This window comes from Perna viridis, chromosome 5 (genome assembly GCF_037379345.1).
Source record: "Perna viridis isolate PV_CMFRI_1.1 ecotype Kerala chromosome 5, ASM3737934v1, whole genome shotgun sequence".
Lineage (NCBI taxonomy): Eukaryota > Metazoa > Mollusca > Bivalvia > Mytilida > Mytilidae > Perna > Perna viridis.
Genome location: NC_142449.1, coordinates 17302047 through 17315225, shown reverse-complemented (window position 1 = coordinate 17315225; position 13179 = coordinate 17302047). Strand labels below are relative to the sequence as shown.

The 13179-nt window shown below is 33.2% G+C and overlaps 1 protein-coding gene across 1 annotated transcript; it reads left to right on the top strand.

The window, feature by feature from the left end:
* The first annotated feature begins 9574 nt into the window (after nucleotides 1-9574).
* On the top strand, nucleotides 9575-11810 carry LOC148616314 (toll-like receptor 4). Its single transcript, XM_088583225.1, has 2 exons — nucleotides 9575-10349; nucleotides 10500-11810. The coding sequence occupies exons 1-2, from the start codon at nucleotides 9713-9715 to the stop codon at nucleotides 11111-11113; spliced, it is 1251 nt and encodes a 416-aa protein (XP_088439351.1). The 5' UTR covers nucleotides 9575-9712; the 3' UTR covers nucleotides 11114-11810.
* Nucleotides 11811-13179: the final 1369 nt, after the last annotated feature.

Here is a 13179-nt window from a genome sequence, read left to right as displayed (position 1 = left end):
ATAGGAATTTGTTTGACGAAATCCAGTTCATCTCATTTAGATAGAAATGACTACGATCAGGTGCATTTAGAAGCTGTTCGTTTTAAGCAATCAGCTGATAGCAGCAACATTAATTATTTTATTCATAGATTTTGGAGTAAGCTGAGTGCGTTTATGGAAAACGACTGAATTGATTTGACCCGTTTTATTATTGTAAAATTGTATATTTTATTAAAATCAATTTAACAATCGTCAAGTTGAAATTTACTTATCCTAGAAAAGTTTACTGCTGTGCTAATTTCTTGACATACATTAGGTTAGAGTAAAATATTGTTGTTGCTTTACATGGAAATATGACATCATGATAAATGTAATGAGCCTGTTAGTTTTAATTTTCATTCCGTATTGTCATCTTTCCTTTCATTTTTGTGTGTGTCTGTTTTCCCTGTCAGATGTTTGTACCTGGATTACATTCTTTGGAGTTTCGCTAGAACTTTGGTTCCCTTGATTACTCTTCAAGCTGCGATTCAAGGGAACCAAAGTTCTAGCGGAAATCCAAAGAATGTAATCCAGGGATAAAGACCTAACAGAAAAAACAGACACGCACAACAAAGTACATAAAATAACCAAAATAATACGTACAAAGCAACAAAAGGATTTGAGCATCTCGAATATCAATAAAAACTGGAGCATGGATAAAGTGGTAGAGTAAGTGTACCCTGCTTTTCTAGAAACACCCGCCAAGTTGCTCATAAAATTCAAGTCTGGGTAGACGAAAGTGGAATAAAAATCTATGATGCATTGAACAAATTGATTCTCATGGTGCAGATGGCGCAGATGGATACACTGTTACGAGCCTCGAGTTCATGATCAAGATCATAAGATTTCTGTAGTGATGACTGCGATCTTGTAGCAACATGTCCATTCCTTGTGCTTTTCGCTCATTTAAAGACTTTGAGAAGACAAATTATATATAAAAGGCATTTATATTCCCAGGCTCCTAGTATATATCATAAGTATTACATGCGCACATATTTATTGATAAATAAACTTGAACGTACAACATCGACATGTACGACCCACTTTAAAGTCAATGCCCGAGAACGTCCTATGTCTAAAGAGTCATCGATTAAAACAAAATTAGATTTTGCATTAGGGTAAGAGAGAGTAATCAAGGGAACCAAGGTTATAGCGGTAATCAAAAGAATGTAATCCAGGGACAAAGACCAGACATGGAAAATAGACATACATAACAAAGAACATAAAGTAACCAAAATCATACATATAAAGTAACAAAAGCAAATGAGCAACTCGGACTCCACTTAGAACTGGGAGCATGGACCAGGTGCACCGGTAGGGTAAGTGTCCTCTGCTTTTCTAGAAATAATTTTTAAAAGTTCGGTATATATTACCATGTTATTACCGGAAATGTATGATTTCATCAGCCATCGATCGATTATAATTATTTTGGAAATTAATGGAATTAGAAATATTTTAATAAGAGTACTCCATCCAAATCATACAATGATAATCCGGTTCTCTATTATTTAATGAATTTATCCTTTTGATCGGTGTTACAAGATTCCAATTACATGATTTCTTTTCACTTGCCAAATAGTAGTTCTAAACAAAAATAAAAACAAAAAACAAAAACAAAAATAATAGCAAAACAAAACCAAACCAAAAACAAGCGTAGTCCTGCAAAACCTGAAAGCGTCCATGCGTACATGTTTAATAGAAACCAAAAAAAAAATGAATTAAAGGCACAGTGGGCTATTTATTAAAAAACATTACAAGACTCCATATAAATATTGCTACCTGTAAACTGTGTAGGTATTAAATTAACAATCGGCAGTAGGGGAACCGCAACACTTTCATTACTGCGGTTAAGGACATATAAGCATTTCCTTATGGAAACATGGAAAATCCATTTTGAGTACTTTTTTGCTTTAGGTGCCCTTTTCTGGTCATGTTTTAATGTGAAAACACTGTATTTACAAATGTAAAGCCAAAAATATCACCTTTTGTAAAAATTTAAAGATTTAGGGTTTTTGACATGTGATCAAGAAAAAGAGGAGGCATGTCAGACATAAATTTTCAAAAATAGACCAATTTTTAAGAAAATGATTACTTTTAAAGGCTATCTCTTTATTAATATTGTTAAAAAAACAAGTCATGATTGATTTGTTTTATTTGAAAAGTCAGAAAAAGTTCTTTGCAAATATTTAATGCATTTAAGTATGGTAGAATATTGTCACTTTTTTTCTTGCGCAACTTGGTTACTCTATATTTAAAAATCAAATATTTAAAAAAGTGCTTGTCACATTTCACTGAAACTTTGCAAATGCATTTAGTGTGTGTATAGGAAGATACTTGAATAGTTATTTATTTTTTTCTAAGACAGAAAGTGACTCTTTAGGTTACAGACCACCAATTCAACCAATGAGCATTTGGAACGTACGCAAAAATAGTCCTACGCAGAAATTACCCCTGTTCCTCATAGCGCTGTGAAAAAAAGTTCTCATCTTATTTAAAAAAATTAAACAGTTTCTGAAAGGAAAAACATTTTGGTACATTTTATAGGTGCATTTGGCTTTTTTGATGTGAAGCCTAATCTCCATAATGGTTTCTAAATATACTCCTATCTTGTGAAAACACTGGGATATCCCATGCTATTTATAGACCCTTCACTTCCGGTGACCAGTACTACACTGCAAGTCTGCTAACCCCACATGCCATTCTGAGGATTGTGAGCTGACATATGTATAACCATGCTGATATATAGTCCTCTGCAGGTTAAAGTTAAGATAAAGTCCAGAGAAGCCATTGAATATTGTGAAATTAGCATAGAAACCTTTGGGAAGTGGAATTAGTGGTTTCTAGCCTATATCGTCCCCAGCCTTAATTGGTAAGTTTCAAATTGGAGATGCTGATTGATTTAAAAGGAATTACAATCAAATTACAATTAAATTAAAAAAACACAGAAGCAAGAAAGGGATTTTGATGATCATTTGCATAATTACACTGTGGAAAGTGTGTTAATATCAGTTTCATGTCATTCCTTCCAATAGAAGCTGAGAAATATGTTACGAAAATAGTAACGAAGTCTTACGGTCGTCAGGAAGAAGATAATCAACCAACCTGAAAAGGGGAGGCCAACTTCCGATGAACATTACAAGTCATCATGCGTAAGCAGTATACCAAATAACTAAAAACAAATCTCTTTAAAAGAAGCTGAGAAATCTGTTACAAAGAAGTCCTTTACACACGACCTAAAAAAATTACTGTCGTACAGTAAACAGAAAGCAGATAAGCAACTAACCTGAGCACAAGTTATCATGCAAAAATAATGTGCAAGTGTTAAAACAGTTCCCTTCAACAGAAGCCGAGAAATCTGTTACAGAAACGTGTAACAGACAGACTGACAGACGGATGAGGTGGTTGCAATATAGGCCCATATTAGTGTGGGAATATGTATGACGATCAGCTGAGTATGCCGACATTTTTTTTTTCTGATGCATCTGCTATTGAATGTACGAACTCGTTAAAACCACATTACTTGTTATGAGATGCCATCCATCAATTATGATTATGTGTATAGCAGACGATGCTAATACAGTATTGCAATCCTTTTTTAAGTTTAAAATAATTAACAGAGGCATGTTACATGTATTGTAAAACATGTATAGTAGACCATCAATCTAGCACTAAGTATGATTAAACATAATTATTAAGTCTTTAAATTATTCCCCGGTGAAGATTGCGTCTTTTCCGCGATTTATATCAGGTATCGTGTAATTTACTAGATTGACCTTGAATTCATCTCATACTTTTAATGCATGCAATAAAATGTGTAAACCTTGAGAATGACTTTTGTGGTTATTAAAAGTCCTTATGACAGAATAGGACTCCAAAGACTAACATATGTATATTAGGGCAAGATAATTTTATAGATTGTAAATATTGTATTCTAATATGACGTGCTTCAAAGCTCTTCAGACCACAGCCATGGTAAAAAGGTGGTAAACACATGACCAACGTATTGTGCAACGCAGGATGTGTCTATTCAAAATACCAAGAAGCTAGCTTTATTAGAATTGAAATTAACATAATACGCGCATGTTCCGTTCATAAATGATGTAAAATAATATTTAGCTAATGGTCTATCCAATTTAGTGTGGCATGTCACTGTGAAATAACTTAGTTGTAAAAGGTGCCAGGCTATCATTAGCTGTTTTTGGCGAAACATTGCATTAATTAAAATTTTTAACTTCCAAAAACAAGGAAGGGTTCCTAACCCCGGGACCTACACCTGAATATCTGAACATGTAATAACTTAGTTGAAAACATGTTTACAGCCAGACCTACAATTCATAGTATAGTTCACATTTTGGAAGAAAATATTAAGAATGAACATGACAATTTTTATCTACTAAGGATCAGATGGAACCATCTGAATACTAGTAGATATCCATGCATGACATTCATCATAATACAAATAATTAACATACAAATAAAACCCGGCTCAAGAACGGAACCACAGACCACTACCTATGTCCTCAGTACCTATATGCAAGATAAGATGACTGAAGATATTAATATGGGATTTATTGTCCTTTATAAACTCGTATACGGTAAAAAATGTTAGCACAAGGAATAGTAATAATCTCCAACATATGAATACCACTTAAATGTCTACAGATAAAATCTGAAATCAACAGCACTTGCTTCTTATTCTCGGCTGAAATTAGCTGGTCCTCAAAACTAAGCTCTATATAGATCTTATAGGCATCACTCTGCCAATCCCCATGTAGTTGAATCAATTCAGAAGAAACTCGAAAATGAAAGGCCCACGAAGCACCAATACTACGAAAACAATGAGAAGAATAGAGAAAAGAGTATTAATTGGACAATTCCAATAACTGACGAAGTTTAGATTAAAAATCAGAGTAAGTGAGAACTCGCTGACCAGAACCAACAGTAAGAAGAAATGCAGGGTCTGAACTATTAGCTGGTACCAACTTAATCATTTTTAAAAAGATTTTACTGGACACAAAAAAGAATCATGTGTACAAACTAAAGGAATATCTAGAAGTCGTTGGCCAAATTGAAAAGTTTTAGACCAAAATATATTTTAATAGCCAGTAAAAAGAATAACATTCTTTCGACATAACTGTTTAGACGAATCAAAAGTTGGCGTTGAATCTGGAACCAGATTCGCATTTCAAGACGTGAGAAAAAAGTCAAACAAAAAACAAGACCGGTATGTAAATTTAGATGTGTCTAATCGTGCGATACCAACCGATAGTGAATAAAAAAAACCTGTAAATTTACCAGGTAAAATTTTATCCGGGTGTAACAAATCAGAAACATTTTCACTAGGTACAATGTATCTAATAACAAACTTCAAAGAGTGGTCATAAAAGATTAAGAATTAAAAAAATAATTATAAAAATTTTACCCAGAGTCAATGATACATGAAATCCCAATACAAAGTAATAGCTTTTGCAAAAAGCTAGCAGCCTCTTAACTTTATCTGATGTTGAGATTTAATTTCATGCACTCTTTTTTATAACAAAAAAACAAAGATTCATGGCGAACGGACCCGAATTCGTTAAAAGGGACCCTATATAACCAAATGTCCTTTATGTGGAGATATATAACACTTGCTTGTGTTCCTGTGAGCCACTCTGCTCAGTCAGCATGTTCTCGTTATTCCCAATGCAGATGAAAATGTTAATGTATCATTGATTGTCAATGTTGAAAAATAAACTAACCCATAAACAGAAGGTAGAAGTGTGACACACGTGAAATCAATAATCGCAATACGGGACCCCTTTATGATTGCATGAGGTTATGGTACATGTTTGCTGAGAAATTTTACTACTTGCTGCCAATGTTGAAAAATAAACTGTCAATAAACAGCTGCAGGAGGTAAAAGTCGTCGGGGAGGCATCCATCAATACTGTTTTCTTAAGAAATCGAAGGTTTTTAATGATATTTTGGACTATCGCGAGGGTTTGCAGGGAGTAAACGTTACGGTACATATACCATATAGAAGACACAGAATTTTTAAAAACATACGAAAATACAAGTAGACAATGACTACTAATGTGCTTCCCGTGTACCATGTCCATTCCGTGTACCGTGTACCGTAAGGTACCGTAAGGACACTGTGATTGCACAAATATTGTGCTGATACCCAAAATGTTTGATTAATTCCAGGCTCTAACATTATAATACTTTTAAAAAATTGCATTATATTTTTTGAAAACCATTTTATATAAATATTTTGATTTAAAAAAAATTGTGCCATTCGCTGAAAAGGTGGGATCTTTGACCCCAAACATCATCTGCTTAAAATACCAAAGAATGGAGATTGTTATGCTATGACTTTGATCACAATTTTAGTTAGGGAAATGAAGGTATGACTAGAAAAAAGTCAGTTTATAGCTCCGTCACTATTTTACAGAGGTGAATTTTTCAGAAGTTTTACTATTGTCGCCTATGGGAAATAAATAATAGCGGTCTTCCATGTACCTCGTGTACCATAAACCGTGTTCTGTGTGATTGGGAACATTGATTGATTCCGGGAGTTAATGTTGTGTATAAAATCCTAGATTCTAGGATTGCTTATACATGTAGAAAACATGTCTATTCGTGTATTTGTTTAGCAGATGTTTAGTAACTACGGATTTTCTGCATATGTGTTATGGGCTGAATGTAATGTATTCAAAACATGCAGACTGAAATCCAAAACTCGTCATAAAAGATTCACAAAATCTCATTTTTCATCGAACACAGTAAACATAAATAATAATAGTATAATTTCGTTTTACTCCTAAATGATTTTTTCTCTTTGATAAAGTGTTTCATATGATAAAGAAAAATGATATTGTATGACATTTCAATGAGTGTTCAAATTCCAGTGACATTGAAAAAAAATACCGCACTTTTTGTACAGAATGTAATATTGTAAAACAAATTTGACAATGTATTTGTTTTATGTTATAATGAGGCGAGCACATCTTTACGCTTAGGTGTAAGTGTTTGTAAGAATCAGGCAAAATGGGAAAAAATCAGGAACATGCATGTCAAAACCCCACCAATCTGACAATAAAATATCACTCAAGGATAGTTTCTCTATTTGATAATACCCTTATTTGATCTCTGCATCACTGGTTTTGCTCAGAAAGTTTTCAATAGAATTAAGAATAACGATGATTTTAACATAGTTTTATCTGTCCATGAAATTTTCATTTTCAGTGTATTTCAATGAAATTTTAACTCAATGGTCCAGCATGATATGGAAAATCTTGTCTGTTTTCCTTGCTTCTGATGGTGCAAATACTCAAATTACACTATCAAAATGATGTTTTTGTTTTATACAATATTTCACCTACTGCCTGATTATTACAGGGACTGACACTGAATAAGAGTGTAGAAACAAGTGTTTAACAGCAGTTTCATGTTAAAAATTGTTTGATAAACTGAAAAAATTACCGGATTACAACGATCATCATACAGTCAGTATGTCCAAGATTACTCATCAGATAAATGTTAGTTTTACCCACAGATTGTTAACTGAATTAAAAAAGACGACAAATTATATACAGTAAAAAATATACCAATCCTTAATATCACACTTTCATCATTTTCGTTAATAAAATACTACTTACACAAAAGAACTACGGTTTGTATATACACAGTGCAATATCTGTTTCTTGTGATGGATTTGACATGAGCTTCTTTAAATGAATGGTAATAACAAATTCATTTATCATTTTTCCCGTGTATTCTTGACTACGCCAGTTCAGTTCACGTATTATTATTTAATATTTCCATCTAATTTGTTATGGGTTCGATAATTTTGTTACATTTGAATTTCCCTAATATTGAATTATATCTCAATTCGGAAATCCATGATTTACTTCCTCCTTTATCAAATTGTGCGTATTAATAGTATAAAATTTACCCTCTTTCCGTTGGAAAACACATTTTTACCGTCCGCAATGGAAATTCAATAAAACACACTTGATGAAAATATATTATTCATTCAATAGTTCCATCAGTCAAATTTACATAACTTTAAGTACCAGTCCATAAAAAATCAGACAATGCTTAATGTGACTCATGGTGAAAGAAAAAACACGGAACAAAAGATACTTTTTTTGGGGGGTCTTTTTTTAAGATTCTGATATATTTTATACTTCTTTACTTCACTGGTTTATTGCCCAATCGGTACATCCTCGGCCAATGCCGGCTATGATCGGAATCAACCAGATTGGCCGAGAAGTTGCGATTGGTTTATTGTCTTAAAGGCATATCGAAAGACCTACATTTCAGTTAAAAAAGTTTCAGAAGAATAAAAAAAAACATAAATTCTAGAATTGACTTCAATCATTGTTTAATCACAAAAATGAACTTGTTTAAATTTAACCCTCTGCAATGCATTTGTCTAAAGATATAAAATATTTAAAAAGATTAGTTTTATTTAAAAAGATTGCCTAAATGTCAGGAAACAATATGTGGTTTCAAGATAAAATTGACAAGGAAGATCTTGTTATGTGTGATTGTAATATTTCATAGATCAACTTTGCAATGATGTTAATGCTTGCTTTTATATTGAGTTATCCGTATTTAGCAGTAAGTGACTGCAATGTTCGAATTATTTCGGGTGCTGTTGTTTGTGATTGTTCAAGGATCACACGGGAAAAACTTATCTATTGTCCTACAAAAACAAACAAACTTAATATAAGAAATAGTAGTATTGGAGTACTGCAAGACTATTTCTTCTATCGATTTGCGCACCTGATTTATTTGAGTATTGATACCTGTGGAATAAAAGAAATAAAACCATTGGCATTTACAAATTTATCAAAATTAGAGAGGTTACGTATTATTTACAACCCTATTACGTATTTTAACTCTAGTGTTTTTTCATCGTTATCTTCATTAAAGGAGATCTGGATCTCACACGATCTTCTATCGTCATATCCCACTAGTTCTAAGAGTGACGTATCAAGTCTTGTTAACGTCTGTACCTACGGTGGACCGTCAAATCAAAGGTTTGGAAATGTATTTTCTTTTATGTTAAATTTGAAAAGGCTTAATCACTTCGATCAATGTAGTCTGAAAACACTACGCAACGAAACATTTCAAGCCTTTAGTACTACACCACTAGAAACCCTTGAACTTACTCTATGTGCCATTCGTCACGTTGAAATCGATGCCTTTCTTCCGCTCAAACATCTGAAAAATTTAAGGATGCCAGGACAACATTTTATGAAGCTATCCAACACTTTGTATGCTCTACACGCTTTTAAAGATCGTCACATGGATGTGGTTGATCTTGGTTTTGAATTCCGTTCATACGGTGAATACATTATATCTGCCAAGCTTATGCCATACATCGGTAATATATGTATAAAATCACTCAGCCTCGCTGGGAACAAACTTCGCGTCATTGATGGTTCTGGACTGCTGAATATGAAGTATAAGTGTTTTGAAAACATGGATTTCAGCGGTAATAATTTTAACAGTATTCAAATATGGAATTTATGGTATTCCACTTTATTTACACATTTGAAAAGATTAGACATATCACGAATGGACGGAACGTTGAAATACAATAAATTGCTTCGACATCATGGTTTTAAAGATCCGTTAATTTCCAAAAAAACTTACAAAACAATGGACCTTTCGTTTTCCAGATTCATTAATATTTGTTAACATGTCTTTAAATAGTAATCATTTAGGTGCTCCTCCTGACATTTTATCTTTCGCGGCAAAGCGTTTACAAACTTTGGATATCGCAGGAACAAGCTTCAACAGCTGTAATTTTATTTTTGAAGCACCTATGAGTGTACAAGTTTTAAATATTTCAAGATGGCGCTGTCAAAATTTAAATGTAAATCTAATATCAACTTTTCAAGGGTTGAAACACCTGCAGATGCAATCATCATTTCTTAATGTTGGCATTGGCAGAAATCACAACAAATCTTTTTTGATAGGTCTACGGCAACTTGAGTATATTGATTTTTCTCAGAATGGATTTAATGGAGACTTTGAAACGATATTTTTTCGAGATCAGTCGAACACTCTAAGGCGTCTCATTCTTCGTGCTAATGATTTTCGTTCCATTCCTTTGTCAGTTTCCAGTTTCCAAAAGCTTCAGTTGCTAGATCTTGCGTACAATCGTATACCGTATTTGAAAACAAATGAAATTAATGCAATCGATATTAAACAAGACGGACGACCTTTCTCTAATTTTAGTCTACGTTTGGAGGGAAACCCGTTCGTTTGTGATTGTAGTTCTGTTTCATTTGTTAAATGGATTGTGACGACCGATGTACAACTTGACAATAAAGGTAACTATTTTTGTACCTATGTTGATGGATCCGTACGGTCAATCATAGATATAGCGAAAAACATACGAGTTCTTCAAATCCATTGTATGATGGACAGTATGTTGAATATTGCTATTATCTGTATCATTCTGTTGTTATTCTCAATTTCAGCATGCGCTGCATATCGTCACAGATGGAACATACAATTTTGGTATTACAAAATGTCCCTGCCTGTATCCCACGAGAGACAAAAGTGCAACCATGACATATTTATAGTTTATGCCGAATATAATTCCGATTGGGTTATAGACTCTTTACAGTATTTTTTAGAAACAATTCACCAAATAAATATTTTAGAGAGAGGAATGGCTGGTATGTCGAAAATAGAGATCCTAATCAACAGCATTAATTACAGCAAGAAAATCATAATAGTACTTTCAAATGAATTTGTCAGAGACCATTTTCATATGTTTGAACTTGAAATAATAATGAATAATGTGAATATTGAAAGGGTGATATTTATAGTTTTGAATGATCTGGGCTTCAACCGCACAATAATGACAATTCTAAAATCTGTATCGCCCTGTCAAGTAGATGACAGCGCAAGATTGACATCTTCCGATGGACAAAACTTTACAGGAAGCTTTTGGAATCAGTTAAAAGATCATCTTTCACTGGAAACAAAGTGTGGTTGTAATTGTAAATTGTATGCATGTTATGCATATTACAGAATCATTGAGAAATGCATTGTACATTTACCGAATTCTGTACGCATAAGTACATAAATTACATGTTTTGACAAATATATGCGTTTTACATAGGTGTTTGATTGCATTTTCTGGTTTCAGTTGGTTTTTGTCATCTGAGACAAAATTAACTATACTGAGGCCTGAAAATTATATGGTTGTTTTCCTACTTATATCAAACGTAATTACACGACCCTCTCGGTTCTTATCTTAGTCAAATTTAAACATTGTGGTTGATGAACACCTATCAACCGTCGACCGTATAAAACATCACACGGGTCATATTTTAAAAGGATTGACTGCAAGTCTTCTTTTTCGACAAACTAAGCTCATATCCGGGCATATTTTGACGACCTGACCCTGCAATGGATTCATGAAATGTAGTCAATGCATATCAATCTACCTTGCCAATATATCTGCTGTCTGCTGTAATATTTTGTTCTTGCTACTATTTGATGCTCGCACGAAGAAGGCTTCTCCATAAATATAACTTCAAAAGTTTATTGCTTTAATGTCTTGAGATTTTATCAGTTGATGAGGAAGTTACACAAACACTCGCGGTACGTTTATTTGAGACAGAAAATCAATATTTCATTAGATTGTATGACGCTTACAAAGAAGTTTGGCAAACGAAATTTGTTGACATTAAATACAAATTTCATCAGGTGATTATCTATTTAGAGATAACCATTGCATGTATCTCTTGATAATTTAAAAAATAAACTACTTTGTCTGAAATAAACATGCCTTATTTCTTTCCATGCTGTACTACAGTGTAATAATTTGTACATATGTTGTGTACACGATGCTGTATAAGAGATATAGTTAGAATAACAATGTTCCTAACGCATATTATGGATTGGATATTGTAAACAAATGTTTTTTTTTGTTATAAATGTTATAGATATCTCCATAACCGCCCACAAACATCAGAAAATGTTTAGAGCTATATTAATTCGTTTTATTTTCAAACTTATCGACAAAGAAATACAGGAAGGTGAATAATAGAATAACGCGAACATCAATACAATTATATATAAAAACAGAAGACAAGGAAAACAAAACATTACATAAAAATAATATGAAGTGCTCCCCGACACACTAGTAAGGTAGAGTCACAAGCGATATCATTCCATTCAACACAGTGTCATATTGTTAATAATGCTAATAACATGGAATAATATGATATTTTGGCAGTTTCCATTGCAAAGTTTGACAAAACAATATTTTTTTGTAATTTTTGACCGGTAAACTATCTTCTATGCAATTAAGAAAAAAAGATCGCCTCTACCTTGATTTGATTCGACGTGAATGTATAGAGACACTTGTAATTATAAAGATGTGACTATGTTGCTACAAGATTGAAGTCATCACTACAGAGGTTTTATGGTCGTCATCATGAACTCGTGGATCGCTACGGTGTATTCATCTGCGCCATGAAAACTGATATGTTCAACATGTCATAGTTTTCCTTTCCTCTTTCGTCTACCACGGGCTTGACTTTTTATGTCGGGTGTCTCTAAAAAAGCAGAAAACGCTTACCCTACCGGTGCACCAGGTCCATGCCCCAGTTTTAGTTGAGTCCAAGTTGCTCATTTACTTTTGTTACCCTGTATGTATGATTTTAGTTACTTTGTTGTGCATGTCTGTTTTCCATGTCTGGTCTTTGTCCCTGGAGTACATTCTTTTGATTACCGCTATAACCTTGATTACTCTTTAAGCAAATAGTTCATGAGGGTCATATTGCAATATATGAACCCGTTGGTCTCCCCCCGAAAAAAAGTAAATATTTAGACCATAACGAAAAGCGTGTACAGTGTGATGATTCAAATACGGCAAAATCCCAAAACATGGCCAGAATGTGAACACATGAACCAGAGAAGATCTATACACAATGTTGCGAACCGAATAAAATAAGATTACACATGAAAACTGAAGATAATGGCAGAAACTGGTATATCTGAAAAGAATACAAATGAAAATCTTAAAAGTATAATATCTAATATTGTTTTCATATTTTTCAATTACTATAAAAAAGGTTTTGAGTGTACTTTTTTTACAGTTCAATTTTGCAGACAAATTAATATTATCCACAGTCTGAATGA

What these genes read in the sequence shown, in the direction of transcription:
- LOC148616314 (XM_088583225.1), top strand. Translation starts at nt 9,713, where the DNA reads ATGTCTTTAAATAGTAATCATTTAGGTGCTCCTCCTGACATTTTATCT. An exon ending in TGTACAACTTGACAATAAAG is followed by an intron (nt 10,350 to 10,499) that starts GTAACTATTTTT and finishes TCTCAATTTCAG; the next exon opens with CATGCGCTGCATATCGTCAC.